Below are 16,418 nucleotides of genomic sequence, written 5' to 3'. Positions count from 1 at the left end.
CATGACCTTGGGCGGTGTGCACCAGAAAGACAGAACGGAACAGTGTGCAAAGGCCCAGGGGAAAGCACCTAGGAAAGGGAGGAACCTGGACTAGTGTGAGAGAAAGGTCCCGGTCCTTCTGGCTGGACCTTCAAGCGTTCAGCCAGCAGGGCATCGCCCACAAGGTGCCTCGGTCCTGAGGCACGTGGCGTCCTGCTGCTGTCAAAGGCCCTCTCAAGGCGGCTGCTCCAGCACTCCTGGGGCAGCAGGACAAGCCGTCAGGCTCAGAACAGCCCGTGGAGCCTTGAGACCGAAGGCAGCAGCAGAGCAGCAACTGCACGGGGAACGTTCTCAGGTGCAGACACGGCGCAGCTGCTCGGGATCTACTGCGCCCAGAGCAGAAATAAAAGAAAGAGACGATCACACACGACTATTTGCGTGGTAATTCTACAAGGATCTCCCCGGCCCGCATAGCTTGGGAGGCAGGGATTGCCCACCCGCCCTGGTGAGGGACAAACCGCTCTGGTGCGGCCGGATGTCACTCGGAGCGCAAGGCCGAAACCCAAAGCCCACGTCCAGCGCTTTCCCTCTTGGAGAAGGCCTTGGGGGTGGTGGAAGACACCTGAAAGGCAGCAACTCGAGAAGCCCATCTTGGCAGAGAGTGCAGCACAAGTCCTCCAGACACGCACGGGGCACCCACAGGATGGGCTCCTCTGCGCCCACTGTTCCGCTGTGCCCGTTGTTCCCACCCAGCTGCAGCACTGGCTTCACACACAGCCTGGGGAGAGCAGAGGGAGCTTTCATCTCCTCTGCCTTCCTGACCCTGCTCGCGCCGCGCAAGCCACAGCAAAAGCATGCGCGGTGCCCAGGGAGCCAGTCCACCCGGACAGTGGCAGCAGCACTGCCCCACCCGCTTGCTGCCTTAGATGCTGTGCCCCGGCTGCTCAGAGGGAAGCATCCCGGCTCTGTCAAATTCAAGGGACTTGGATTCTGTTGCCAAAGCTTTGGTATCTGCAGAGGACCTTGGAGCCGCACAGTCCCCAACCGGACTCGGGTCACAGCCTCTCTCCGCAAGCTCCCGTGTCTGTCTGGAGGCGCTGGCAATATTGTTCTCGCCGGGCTGATCCATGCAGAGTCTCTTGCCCGTGTCTCTCTGTGGGAGCTTGTTCTTGCTAAGCAAAACCAATCAGCAAAACCAGAAACTTCTCCTAAGCCCACCTCTGTGGCAGGCCTGGGAAAGCCATGACGTTTGTCTAGGAGCTCTACCGTCCACCCGGCCGGAGCAATTCAAAGCCAACCAGGTGGAGCAGAGGAAGGCCTGCTGTAGGCCTGCTCTGTCCCGTCAGGACTTTCAGGGTCTGCAAGTGAGCTCTCGAGGTGACAGGTAAACTTCCGCCTGGGAGCTCAAGCTAGAGCTGCACCTCCCATCTCCACAGCCCACAGTATCCCTGAGGCACTGTCTTCTGTCTTACGCAAAGCCTTTCCTTCTGCAAGGCCGCTCGGCCTTAGGAATAAAGAGAACAGGCAAGTCCGAGTCTCTGCCCATTGGCGAGGTTTATTTGCTATTGCCGAGGCACACGCCAAACTTTAGCCTCCAGAAGACCAGGCTCAAGCTAAGCCAAGCTTAGTGCCATCTCAAGGCTCCTTTGCAACTCACAGTCCCCTTCTGATTCTGCCAGTCAGGGAAATCTTTGGTCTGTGATGGTTGCAGCTCCTTGCTCACTTCCACAGCTGGGCTGAGCTGGGCTGGGCTGGGCTGGATGGGAGAATGGGCAAATGGCCAGGGGACTTTGTAAGCCAAAGCAAGAGACGGAAGCCCCGTGGGGCCAGGCGCAGTTGTGCCAGTGGGGCCGTCTCGGGGGGCTCGGGGCTCTCTGTGGTGGCTCTGGGGCTTTGTCCGTTTGGCCAAGAGACCCCCCGGGATCTCCCGAGGAGGACTTGGCACTGAGTGTTAGAGAGGATGCCCAGAAGGCCCTGAGCAGGGGGGTGGGGATGAAGGGCGGGGCTTGTGGGCCGGCTGATGTGTCTCTGGTGGCTGTGACATCACAGCGGACAGGTCACAATGGGAGCTGTCCCTAAGGAGCACAGCAGGCAGCCCCAGGGCAGTTGGACTTGGGCGATCAGTGAGTGCAGATGCAGGGGGAAGGCTGGGATGGATGGGGGAGGGGGGAGATGCCCAGGGGGGGTGGTTGTAACCCTGAGCCAAAGCTGAGTCCCTCCCGGCAGGGCCGAGTTGTGCCCCTGGGGCCTGGCACACAGGTGCTCAGGGCTCTCTGTGTTGGCAAGTGCCCAAAGAGCCTTTGGGGATGGGCCGGCTGCCCCCGGCTCCAGGGGACGCTGTGGTGTGGCGGGGATGGGGCCAGGGGAGACTCTGCTCGGCTGTCTCTTGCCTTTTGCCAGGGCCTGACACAGGGTGGGCCCTGTGCCGTCTGCAGCCAGGGGCTGCGTTCCCTTCAAGCCTTGATCCCCGTGCTCCCTCCCACCCCGAGCCGCTGGAGAAACTTGTCTCTCATCTCCTGCAGGCCATGGATTCAGCAACTGTGCTCCTCCTGGCTGTGCTGGCCATCCTGCCCAAGCGGACACAGGATCCCCAGAGCGATGCGGTCAGCGCGCGGCGGATGACCGAGCGTGCGCTTTTTGTGGAGCAGAAGATGACGGAGCTGTGGGAGGAAGTCGAGTGGAGGAGGGCCCTGGAAGATGTTCCACTCCTTTGGATCTTGCAGCACTGGCTCTTCTGGCTGGCTGCAGCAGCTGGGCTGGGCTGGCTGGCCTGGCAAAGGGAGGAGGCCTCTCGCCGGCGCCGTGAGCAAGAAGAGCTCAGCGCAGCAGCCGCTGCTGGCGGGCCTTTTGCAGCGCTCAGCCTGTCACCGCTGCAGGACCTGCCCTTCATGGGCCGGACCCTGAAGAAGCTGCTGCGGGACCTCCTGGAGGTGTGCCAAGTGCTGTCCCAGAACACCTTCATGCCAGAGCTGCACCTGGCCACTGGGCAGCAGGGCACCTGCATCGAGTCCTGGCGTGAGCTGGGGGACTGCACCGTCTACCAGCTGCTGCTCTTCCTCAGGCCACCCCCCTGGCACTCTTTCCGGCTGCAGCTGCCCGACGCCATGGACGTGCCACACTCCATCCGTGTGCTGCTGGAGTGCTCGTGTTCCAGGACGGCGGGGAACATCTTCTGCTTTGTCCACCCCACCTACAACCATCAGCACTCGCCCCTCGTGCGCACCCTCTGCACAGACTCCCACTTGGAGGTGCAGAAGGTCGCCGGCTGGCTGCCCAGACTGGTGGAATCAGCCTGGGAGCGTTTGCCTCAGTGGCACGACTGGCAGCTCCGGCTGCTGCCCTCCTCCCGCTCCTGCAGGCTCCTGCTGACCGGCCCCGGCCAGGTGCGGCTCTGCGCTGTGCTGCTCTTGGCACTGCAGCAGGGCCGCCCGGGCACCTTCCTGGTCCTGGAATAGGCAGGCGCAGCTTTCCCGGGGGCTGCTTTGGGCCGGGGCTGCGCGGCGACTTGGGAGCGCACCCAGTCGGCACGGCACAACAGACCCTTGTGCTGACTGGACTGAAGAGCAGCAGTCCTGGCTCTGTCTACTCCCAACTCCCCATGTGCCCTGCTCTGCCTTAAGCCCAGCTGCAAATGGAGCACCAGCAGCCACTCCCTCAACTGCCTTCCGTTCCCTGCCACCCTGGTGGAATGGGGGCAAGAATCCCAACTCCAACTTGGCAGAAAGTTAACTTTAAGACTACCCCCAACAATAGGTTTAGGAGTAAGTTTAAGAGTAAGTTTAGTTCCTAGGCATAATAATAGTCATAGTAATAGTAATAATAGTAATAACTAGTTTAAGATAGATCATTTTAATAAGAATTTAGTTTTATAAAACTCTAAACAGTAAGGTAGATAACGTTAGCTCCCAGCTCCCCACGTCCCCTGTCCTGCTTTAATCCCAGCCGGAAATGAAGCCCCAGCAGCCACCCCCTCAAGCCCCTTCCCTTCCCTTCCCCGCCACCCTAGGTTCATAATAGCTTTCATTAGAACTTTAGTTAAGTTTAATAATTATAAGGGAAACATAGATAAGTTTATTACTAACAATTTAGTTTTAAAAAACTCAAACCCCAAACCTTTATAAGGGTTTCTAGTGAAAAGCCAAGTGGAGTTCAGTAACAGCGGTAATTAATAAGGGAGGGGATCACACCAAAGGCGAGGGAAAAGCCCAGACAAGTGGTGCCCAATAGAGCGGCTCCCCCACAGCTGAGCCATGCCACACCCCCCTTGCGGAACCCAGGTGGGCCCCCCTTCCAGCTCCCTCGCCCAGTTTCTAAGCTGGACATGACCTTGGGCGGTGTGCACCAGAAAGACAGAACGGAACAGTGTGCAAAGGCCCAGGGGAAAGCACCTAGGAAAGGGAGGAACCTGGACTAGTGTGAGAGAAAGGTCCCGGTCCTTCTGGCTGGACCTTCAAGCGTTCAGCCAGCAGGGCATCGCCCACAAGGTGCCTCGGTCCTGAGGCACGTGGCGTCCTGCTGCTGTCAAAGGCCCTCTCAAGGCGGCTGCTCCAGCACTCCTGGGGCAGCAGGACAAGCCGTCAGGCTCAGAACAGCCCGTGGAGCCTTGAGACCGAAGGCAGCAGCAGAGCAGCAACTGCACGGGGAACGTTCTCAGGTGCAGACACGGCGCAGCTGCTCGGGATCTACTGCGCCCAGAGCAGAAATAAAAGAAAGAGACGATCACACACGACTATTTGCGTGGTAATTCTACAAGGATCTCCCCGGCCCGCATAGCCTGGGAGGCAGGGGGTTGCCCACTCGACCTGGTGAGGGACAAACCGCTCTGGTGCAACCGGATGTCACTCGGAGCGCAAGGCCGAAACCCAAAGCCCACGTCCAGCGCTTTCCCTCTTGGAGAAGGCCTTGGGGGTGGTGGAAGACACCTGAAAGGCAGCAACTCGAGAAGCCCATCTTGGCAGAGAGTGCAGCGCAAGTCCTCCAAACACGCACGGGACACCCACAGGATGGGCTCCTCTGCGCCCACTGTTCCGCTGTGCCCGTTGTTCCCACCCAGCTGCAGCACTGGCTTCACACACAGCCTGGGGAGAGCAGAGGGAGCTTTCATCTCCTCTGCCTTCCTGACTCTGCTCGCGGCGCACAAGCCACAGCAAAAGCATGCGCGGTGCCCAGGGAGCCAGTCCACCCGGACAGTGGCAGCAGCCACTGCCCCACCCGCTTGCTGCCTTAGATGCTGTGCCCCGGCTGCTCAGAGGGAAGCATCCCAGCTCTGTCAAATTCAAGGGACTTGGATTCTGTTGCCAAAGCTTTGGTATCTGCAGAGGACCTTGGAGCCGCACAGTCCCCAACCGGACTCGGGTCACAGCCTCTCTCCGCAAGCTCCCGTGTCTGTCTGGAGGCGCTGGCAAGATTGCTCTCGCCGGGCTGATCCATGCAGAGTCTCTTGCCCCTGTCTCTCTGTGGGAGCTCGTTCTTTCTGAGCAAAACCAATCAGCAAAACTAGAAACTTCTCCTAAGCCCACCTCTGTGGCAGGCCTGGGAAAGCCATGACGTTTGTCTAGGAGCTCTACCGTCCACCCGGCCGGAGCAATTCAAAGCCAACCAGGTGGAGCAGAGGAAGACCTGCTGTAGGCCTGCTCTGTCCCGTCAGGACTTTCAGGGTCTGCAACTGCCTTCTCTTCCCTGTCACCCTGGTAGAATGGGGACGAGAACCCAAGTTCCAGCTTTAGAGAAGTTGACAAAGATTAAATTTAGGACTACCCTCAGGAATAGGTTTAGGATTAAGTTTAATAGTAAGTTTAGTTCCTAAGTATAATAATAATAATAATAGTAATAGTAATAATAACTAGTTTAATATATGTCATTTTAATAAGAATTTAGTTTTATAAAACTTTAAACAGAAAGTTATATAACATTAACTTCCAACTCCCCATGTCCCGTCCTGCTTTAATCCCATCTCGGAAATGAAACCCCAGCAGCCACCCCCTCAAGCCCCTTCCCTTCCCCTCCCCTCCACCCTAGTTTAGTAATATCTTTAATTATAACTTTAGTTAGGTTTAATAATTTATGAGATGTAGATAGGGCCCTAGATGGTTTTTTGGTTAATAAGGAAAGGAGGTGATGGAATATGTCAGCCGATAGACACTGTTAGACTTTCAACCAAGCTCTGCTAGAAACACATGACAGAAACTCATGCTACTAAGCATCTAGTTGAAACACTTGCTTTTTTGAGTATTAGTCCATAAGCAGTTAGCCACAGCAGGAAGCTTCTTGGAAATTGCTTGTGTAGGACATATTTTTCTGTCTGGAGTAAGGAGTTACTGACTTCGACTCTGTGGTCCTGTTTACCTACACAGACAGCAGAAAGTACTTATTCTAAACACAATTCAGTCTAGCTTTTCTTGCTCCTCTTCAGTCTCGCTCTCACATTGCCTTTGCTTGCTGTTCCCTTACTTGCAGGTTCCTGTCACACAGGAACCCAGTGCCCCAGTCCCTTTCCTTGCTGCCAGTTTAAAAGGCCCCACAGCAGAGTTCCCAGTCAGACATTAATCATTCCACTCTGTGCCTTGGGACAGATCACTGTTGATCCAAGTGACATTAAACAAAAATCTGTAATTGCCTTTCTGTTTGCTCTGAATAAAAAGTATATGGCTTACCTATTAGTGTCCAGTGAGAACTGAACTTGGATGTAGATAAAATGGCAAACATCCACAGCCTTACAGGACACCCCAAAAGCCAGTTCAGTGTTCAAAGGAGTAGATGTAAAAATTTATTTCTATCATATGCCTCCAAGCCTGATGGAGTTTACATTTACTTATCTTCATTGAGGTAAGTCACTTATGTTCAGTTTGATTGGTGCAGTTCACAGTGGTAGAGTTAAATCCAAAGATAAGAAACAGCAACTCTTAAGTCTTTAAACGATATGGCACAATACTTTCTCCTCCTGAGAACACCCTCATTACACCCAACTCCACATTACCATTTCCACTTTTGAGAAAATAGGGTAAACTTGTGAAATCCAGCTACATGTAGGCAAGCATTATAGAGACCAACCTTCTAAATAAGAGGACAACTTTTATACCTTTCTAAATTCCACCTGCAGCCAAGCACTTTCCCCTCTCACAGTGTCTGAACCTACCCTTCTCTGGCTAAGGGGACAAATTTTAGACTAGAAGTGGCGCAACAAACTCGCTTGGTTTCATTTTAATTTTTCCCTTTTTTTTTCCCTGCACTGGAAACTGTGGCACTGAGTACACCTCCCTTTAGATGGACGACAGCTTTGAAATTTCCTAAATATGAAATTTTAGAGTGCAAGTTCTGATCAGGTACTGATAGATACAGCAGTAAAATTTGTTCCTTTCAGCTCCATTAGGGATTTGCTTAGTGTTTCTTCTAATGTTATTTTAGTATTAACTATCCCTTGAAGCAGATCTATGGAGAGCCAAATCTACATTTCTGTTCAGCTCTCAGTAAGACATTACTGCCAGTGGTAGGGAGAGAAGTAGCCAGGAGGACTTTGGCTCAAGGTGTAACTCTCTCCTGATTACCTTGGGAGGACTGACAGTAGAGAAACACTGTAATTCTCCATACCCGAAACGAATATTCTCATTTGGGGAGGAAAGGAGAAACTGCCTTCACCATTAAAATGGACAATGCCTCCTACATCATATGATACAGTCATAGTGACCTTACTTCTGTGCCTTCCCCCATCACATCCTGCATGTATACATGCAGAGCAAATGCACAAATACATGTTGGCTGCCCTGACTCCATGATCAAGAACACATCCTTTTCAGGGCTGGGTAAATCACACTTTCTTACTGAAGCCCATGAAAGATTTTTTTTTACTATCTGCTTTGGCATTTGCCAAGTACCCTGCAAAATGAGACTGATGAAAGGGGAGTAGATGCTATGAATTTGTGACAGATTAATATATTGATGGATCTTTTCCCTGCAGCTTTAAAATTGTAATGAAGTAGCAACTTAATACAGTCTGTTGCCCAAGTTTGTTTTTAAAAACTTCAATATTAAATTTGGCTTTCTCAGTGGCAAGCAAGTTAAAATGAGAGCAGTATTGATTATTGCCTCAGCAGCACTGTGATCTGCTCACAGCAGCCTGTGGAGAATAGAAATTTAAACAAAAGCAGAAGGTGGGCCAAAAGCTGCAGATGGTGATTAAACAGACACTCTGTTGCACACAGGCTCCCAGCAATCTTGGCTGTAATTGCTTACTCCTCAAAACGTTCTTAGGATCATTAAACAGAGACTCCTTTAATTGTCTGTTATTATAAAGGTTTCAGAGAGAATTTGGCCATTTCTGTTTGGCAACACCTCAGATAAATTCACATCATTTCTCATTGCCCATATACATTATACCATCATACGCCAGAGAAACGCACTCTCATTCCCTCCTCAGCTTTGGAGCAAGGAACAAGGGGTTCTTCACAGAGCTTGCACATGTAAGGTCCAGGTAGATCTTCGGCTTCTTTGCTGAATTGGTGGCAGCTTTTCCACTCAGGTCTCAGGGGCTCTGAGTCATTAATGGACCACTCACCTTTGCTCTAAAGCCTGGTTTCTGGCTTGGTTTAAGCTGCAAAGCTGACGGCTGTTCTTCCCTATCTGGACTCATAGGCATGATTCATAACATCCCATGGTACCATGTATTTTCCCAAGTTAAATTGGTCAGGTCTGTATTTGAAATCACTCTGGTTTTGAATCCCAGTAAATCTACTGCAGATGTGAGACTTCTACATCCAAGTCCAACTGGCAGATCTTCATGTGCATCCCTATGCAGATGTGCTGGAAAAGCATCCAATACATGTGCTCAAGCTCTTAAAGGAGTCTTAACACCAGCACTAGGCCTGCAGCTGCATTAACTTGACTTAAAGGCTGTCTTGCCTTTAAAACTGCTGCAGGTAAGGATAAGGACTGCATCCCCCCACAGCTGCCCATAAGACCTATGGGTTTCCCATCGCATTCCATGGACAGCCAGTTGTCTCAGTTCTACAAGGGAATGAAGTTTTTACTCTAGAAAAATTGGGGCAGCATTGTGGCATGACTGCCTATTTAGCAAGCAAGCAGAACATCTAAAAATCAGTGTAACTCCAGAGATTTTAGGCCAATTATGAGAGCATGAAATGTCTCCTCAATGAGTTTTGCAAGTCTGGCTGTCACTAAACCTTACAGTTTGCAGCCAAGTATCCTTCAGGCTTCAGAAGAGATCCAACAAGGTAGGGGTTGATAACACCACTACTAAAGACTGGTATACATGTTTGCATTCCTGCAAACAGAGTAATTTCCCTCTCTGAGATGTTCATTGTGAGGTTTTTAATCAATAATTTGAAAAATGCACTTAAAAGGAAATAATGCTTTTTGAAGAAAAAAAACAGGCCTAAAAAAATTCTCTTTAGCTTTTTGACTCATTGCTCCCCTTCATATTTTCCCTTGGCTCATGATAGCTTTTGCTTCTATATGATGACAGCTGCCTTATTAGAGATAAATCTTGAGGTTTTGACACTGCAGAATTTAAATAGCAACCCAGAGTCACAGCACCCTCATTGCCTTGCTAATAGGATACGAACAGGGGATAACAGTGGCAAGTTCTTGTTTAGTCCTGAGACAGATGCCACCCACACCGGGAAAGTCTACCCGGAACCACTGCACAGGCTCCTCTGTTGATGACAGAAGAAAAAAAAACTTCTTTCATTGACAGGTGTACAAATGAGACTTTAGGGACATCAGACTAGGTCTCATCACACCATTTCCTTCATATTCTTTTCTCCATGTGGGAAGTAGTACTGGGGAGCTTGGATCTTTATCATTCGTTAAGTGAACCGTGTGAGCCTGGAGGAAAAGGGTAATGACCAAGAGTGAAATAATCCTACAAATGCCTAACTCCTTTCCAAATGTATAGTTCCTTATAGCACACAAGAGACAGTTTTCAAATACTCGTTGTTGTATCCCCACCATTCAAACATTGTGCATATTGTATATATTGAAGTAAGTCAATCCTGTTGGGGTCCTTCCATTCAAACTACCTCTTTGAAAAGACTGGGAAGTATGATTAAAATTCAAGTTGCCAGCCTTTGCAGTTTTCAGGCATTGGTTTTAAAGCATATTTGTTAAGCACCATCTGCTGTACATTCAGAAAATAGCAACCAAAATTTCTATTCTCTTTCCAGCTTTTAAATAGAATTTAAATTATTTAAATTCTGTCAACTATCAAATACATTATTTAAGCTCTGGAATGCTAAAACTGTATTTATATAGTCTTTGAAATGCATTATCTATCCATGTAAAGTTACATACAGAACACAGGCTGGGACAGATACTTGGGGGAGAAACTGCATTATAAAACACCATGTCCCAGGGCAGTGGAAGGAGATGGCAAAATATTAGAAATGTTGAGCCTGATTTCCAGATGTACTAAATAAAACAGGATGACTACTACTGAAGACAAAGCATTGTCTTTCAAGGACAAATTTAATGTGTGCTAACCGCAGGACACAATGATAAAAACAGAAGTTAGACATTAGTTGAAAATCCTAAATGAGGATTATTAGCTTTTCAGTATGGTCTAATTAGAAAGCAGTTATTACCAATACTCCCAAACATTAAAACTCTATTGATGATGAACTGTAAGTGATGAAGAAAAGCACTCTTAATTATTAGCCTGAATTGAGTGAAGAGCCTGAAACGCGTAAACAATTCTAGAGATTGTTTAAATGAAAAACAGACTCCAGATTTTTTTCTCATTCTCTGTGTAAGCTCTTTCTTCCATGTTTTACTCAAGGAAGATTTTTCTCTTTGAGCATTTTAATGAAAAAAATGAGTGTCAGAAGCTCTCCAGCTCCGAATAGGTCACACAGGAGTAGGGAGGGAAGGATAACTGCTGTGATGTGCAAGGCACAGGCTGCCCAAATGAACAAGATGGCAGAAGTGGAGGAATCCACCAAATGCTCTGCTAGAGGTGCCCATGAGACCTATACTCTGCCTCTACAAACAGCGCAAGTGCTCTGCAAAAGGTCAGTCCCTAAAGTTCTCATGCTGGGTAGACAAAGTTGACTGTTTTTAGGCTTAATCTCACTAAGAGCCAAGTGAAGTCAACAAGAGAGAAGTGAAAGTAAAGTCCATAACCGCACAATGCTTCTGGGGGAGAATGAATATTTCAGCATTCTTGGTGAAGATGCTGCATCCAAAATGGGTGGGAAAAACAACATGGGATAATTCTGACCACTGGGTGGTTACTCTGGGGTAAAAGTTATATGTGACCATGTAAGCGGTCACCAGGTACACTAGCTTGGAGGGCCCAATCATCCCACCTTTGAACTACACACCTTGCCATCTCTGCATTGCCCTCACATCTCAGCCATGGAACACAGCCTGAAGAACAAGCCTGCACTCCCCAGAATGAACATTCTCACGATATTGAAGCAGCCTGTCACTAGGGGCTTCACAACAATTTAGGTGGTAGAGACCATGCAATGAATCCTACAGCAGCACTAGTAATCCTATGAATTTTAGGGAAAGTGCCGAATCTCTTACCTTCTAGGCTCTCCTCATCTTGATCCAGGAGAAAGAAATCCATTAAGTCTTCTCACTCAGAGCACAGTATGGCTTGCTCTCAGTACAGGCCTTTTGGGTTCATCATCTACCTACCTTTTAGAAGCAGAAAGGTTCCTCTTTGCAAAAAAAATCAAACTACTTCACAATTGTTAGGCCTGATCTGGAGCCAAATGGACATTAGCAGAAGCCTTGCCCAAACACAGACCACAGGATTTTAAAGAATTCATTGTTCCTGAAGTTTCTCTGATTTTCGTGAAGTATCATAATTTCTGTTCCACCAGTGGGAAAACTACAGAAAACAGCAGTGAAGTAACTTGGCCAAGCAGCACAACATAAATGAGTCACCAGCTGAACAAAGGGTCCCCAAATCCCACCTCCCTAATCACAGGTAAAAGTAAAGGAAAACAATTTGCATGGCTCCTTCCTTCTACCCCAAGAAATAACTTAGCATCAGTTCCTAGGAGAACACAGTATCAATCGCGGTGTGGGAGATGTTGCTTTTCTGAGTCAGACCTTGCAAATCACTGACAGCTATGAAATAATCAGGCATCAATATTTCTCTGCGTAAAGATAGTAAATATTAAGTTTATAAGGGAATAAATAATGTCTTTACAAACACACTCATCACAATCCTACTTTTTCAAAATTATATTAGTACAATATTCTTACAAAAACTGTATGGACTCTCAAAGACAAACCTTGGCAAGATTACTGCACAGTTTGCAGTTTTATAAGAGACATTAAACGACATAATAATTTTAAATTCAACAAAGCTATAAACTGAGATATACTGATGAAGACAGAAATTTAGAAAAATTTTAGACAGATTTCATTTTTACATTAATGCACCTCAAATGAACTCCGTTTAAAATTTAGGATGAGTAGGCAAAGGAATTCTAAACATTAAAATATAAACATTCTGCAGTGATGCTCTTGACATTACAGAGCATTTTCCAGAAGTTGCATACAAAATATTTCATGTAACCCATCCGTACCTTAATGGCTTCAAACATCTATGTGATACACACTGTAATTTTCCCTGCAGCTTCTCTTCCTCTTGATGATTTGCAGGGTAACAGTTAATTTTAATGAAGAAATAAACCAAACAAACAAACGACAAACAAAAACAAAACCCCAAACAATCAATGAAAAAAAAACCAAACAAAACCTCTGTCTTTTAACATAGATATAATTTCATGGGCTCCTCTAGAGTTATTCTTGATGCACACCAATATGAAGAAAGTCAGGGTTGAATACTCAATATGGTGGGGTTAAAACACCTGCATATTTACACCCAAACTAGCAAACAATCATTCAGATGACTAAGATGGAATAAATAATTTCCTTCAAACTCTACGAATTTATTTTACTTCCTTCAAGACACACTGAAATTTTAACTGTAGAACTGCATCAAAACATATCCACTACTGAGTTTTGATTCATATTCTGTAGAAACCAATCAAGTTTTTTTCTATGGGTTTTGAAAGCCACTCAGTGATTCTTGTTAAGTTGAATACTTGCACTAAATATTAAAAAAAAAGTGTCTTAGTTCTCTTTTCTTCATCAGTTTCTATAGTTACTATTCCTTTTTCCTTATTAGTACTATTTATAAAAATTATTGTGAAAATAAGTTAAGTGCAACAAATTAACTTTTTCCCCTTCATTTATAAACTGTGATATCTTGTAACAAATTATTTATACTGATTTGGACTGCAGATGTTTTTACCCTAATACAGTATTATCAGAGTTTTATAATGAACTATAGCTAGAAGCAATTAGTCTAACAATTGAGGACAGCCACACTGGGATTATGGAACATTTTCACAACTATAAAGTCATGATGGTGCTAATATGACCTCAAAGTAATTTAAAACTAGTATAGTTAGCAAAGTTAACTCACTGAAATTGTTCCCTACTTTTACTAGTGCAAAAAAAAATTAAAAAACGAAGTCCAGTATGAATATTTGTTTTAACAATAACAAGAAATAAGATAGAGTAGGAAATTGCAATGTGATGTAAGAAATTATTATGCTGACATCAGAAATCAATAGAAAAAAAAATCCTCCAGTCTCCTAAAGCCTTCTCAAAAGGCTTCAAAAGCCTTAACTTGTACAGTGTTCTGGCAGTAGATAGCAGCATGATCGTAAAATAGATCTATGCATAGAAATCATGAAGAAATACAAAATATCACAAGGTTTAATATTTGATCCTGCCAGATGCTGAACTCTCTGGCCCTGACCCAGCAAACCGTTTAAACAGGTGGTTAGAAGTCAGTATGCACATTGCCCCATTGAAGCAAAGGAGGTTATTCAAAGTTTGAGCACAGTTAAGTGCTTTGAACGATTGGGTCATTAAAGTACCAACCACTTACTGCCAGAGTATAAAGCTAAATTACCGCTTTGAACAGGTTGTTGCATAGCTGTCTATTATGAGGCTTACATACTGCTCTTTGAAGCGTGCTTTGAAGTGTTTCTTCACCACTGGATAAGAAAATAACATAAAAAGTGGATCTATCTGGGCAGGAATTTCTTATATTCCCATCAATTCACTTTCACGTGCCAAGCCATACTATATTGATGCCCAGGTATAAGCATCACTTAGGGAAACAGAAAACACTAACAATGATAATGGCAATTACACATTGCCACCTGTCTCCCACCACACATACGTGCTCTATTAGAGCCAACTTCCTCTTGTTGCAGGGCTAGCATTAAATTATAACTCACAATGAAAAGGGTAAACTCATGCCAATAGAAAATGCTCCATGCCATATTCAACATTGCCTGAAGTTTCTAAAATGCTGCTTGATGCTGAGTAATCTCACTGCCTGGTAAAACTGGTGTCAAAAAGACAACTTGTGCCCTCTTAGTAGTAAGTAGAACTTGCAATTTTATCCTAAAGCCAGGAACAAGACTAGTTATAAAAGTGCTTTTGTAGCCTTTGTTGTGACAGTTGTGACAATGTGTGTTCACTAAAACACATATCCTGGAGGAAACAAAGCAGGTTTGTTGTGCTGGTGGACTCAGAAGAAACGAATTCCTCATCTCAGCCCTGGAAATAAAATCCCTTTCCTTAACTTTGGTGTATTCTTCAAAGGTGATGTAACAGTTGTGAGAAAAGTAGGAATAGACTCTTGTAGCTTTAATTATGGATTTCTATACTTAACAATATACACCTATTCTATTCAGATCTCAACATATGATTCCACTGTCATTGGACTGGATTTTTGGGTGGTTGCTGGGCGGTTCTGTGCTCAGGGAGTCTTAGTTCTTTGCCTTTGTCATAGAACATTTTCAGTTTAATTCTTACCATTTAGAGGAAAAATATCCACATACAGAAAAAAAATCCTATGACTACTTTCTTCATTCTTATTTTTCTCTTACCCTTATTCTGCCAGCCTGCCTCTTTATTTCCTCACATTATGGTACCATCTTAATTCAAACACAGTGCCATGGCCATGTGAGGGATTAAGAGCTACCTCGTGTTCACAGGAGGAGAACCTTATTTTGTTGTTAGAGACTCGAGTGCTCAGGTGTCACGGTTATTTTATGTAGAAATAGTAACCTGTGCAACAACTTTTACACTTTCTTAGACACAGTTAGGCCTGTGTCCTGAAACATTTGCAGTTGTAGACTAGAAATGTTCCTGTAAGGGAGCAGAAATACCTCCCTTGCCACAGGGCTTTGTAAGAATGCTAAAATCATGGAGAGCAGAACAAGCATTTGACCAGTGCTATGTAATGTAAAGTTCCTGTTTATCAAATACTCAGACCCTGGATAATGCCCCCTAAGTCAGGACTGTTCCTGAAATGGTTAAACACCTCACCACTTCAGTGCTAAATGCTGTTGACTGACTCTCTTTCCAACCTGTCCAGCTGAAAATGCATGGGTTGTTATTCTCATATCTGTTAGCTCTGATTTAACCTTGTCCAGTTTTGATGAAGGCAAAAAAAAAGCAAACCACAGTACCCCTACACAGTCGCTCAAGATCAGTCCAACTATTGCAACTGTCAGGTTCTGTCAGTAGGAAGTCAGGCAGTGTCAAACTGTGTTTGAATCCTGTGTTCATAAAAAGCAGAAAATATGAGAAGAACTTACTTCTTTTAGGTTATCTGCTGGAAACTCCTTACGTGATGCAAGGATGGGTTCACATTTGGGTTGATTGGACATTAAGAATATTTTCTTTCCTTTTTTTTTTTGTCCCAGTGCATATTTTATAGAAGAAAAGTGTTCTTGGAAGATGTGGGGCTACCCTACAGGGTGCTGGGCTACAACTCAAATTGCTCTGTTTGGCTATGGCTTGTCTCCATGCTCTACAAAACTCAATATATAGTTGAGTTTTGTATAGGCAAAAATAGACACAACTGAAAGTACATGAGGAGGAATTAAATAGATTTGACCTCCACATATGCAGCTAAAAGTTGACTTCCAAGCGATGGTGATAGGGAAGAGATGGGACAACCTGATGCAAAGCAGACTTCAGTAGATTGGTAAAATACTAGCTGACATTGCCCTGGTGATGTATGGCATTTGAGAACATTTTCCATCCATAAATTAAAAAAGATGCATAAATCCAGAGCCTCATTTTCCCAGTGAAGTACAGAACACTAAATGACTGTCCAGGGAACATGTAGCAGGTAAATGATGATGCTATTGATCCAAATCTTTCCTTCATTCTATTCACTGGATTACAGAGATGTTTCTCAGACTTTCCTTTTGGATCATTCTTTGGTTGGAACCTCTGCTCCTTCAATATATTTCACCTTACAAACTAGCACAAAGTTATATGCACAGATTGGTATAAGCATTATCAAGATCAAAATTTACGCAATCATCAGTTTTGCATGGTGAATATACCATATGGATTATCAACTTTAT

General features: G+C 45.9%; 1 protein-coding gene across 1 annotated transcript; it reads left to right on the top strand.

Moving 5' to 3' along the window:
• The first annotated feature begins 2,079 nt into the window (after nucleotides 1–2,079).
• Nucleotides 2,080–3,434, top strand: LOC113992093 (inositol 1,4,5-trisphosphate receptor-interacting protein-like 1). Its single transcript, XM_027729047.2, has 2 exons — nucleotides 2,080–2,102; nucleotides 2,502–3,434. Exon 2 carries the CDS (start codon nucleotides 2,505–2,507, stop codon nucleotides 3,432–3,434), a length of 930 nt encoding a protein of 309 aa, XP_027584848.2. The 5' UTR covers nucleotides 2,080–2,102; nucleotides 2,502–2,504.
• Nucleotides 3,435–16,418: the final 12,984 nt, after the last annotated feature.

This window comes from Pipra filicauda, unplaced genomic scaffold, assembly GCF_003945595.2.
Source record: "Pipra filicauda isolate LSUMZ 115617 unplaced genomic scaffold, ASM394559v2 scaffold62_size3274119_pilon, whole genome shotgun sequence".
Classification (NCBI taxonomy): Eukaryota; Metazoa; Chordata; class Aves; order Passeriformes; family Pipridae; genus Pipra; species Pipra filicauda.
This window is presented reverse-complemented; position numbering and strand designations above follow the sequence as displayed.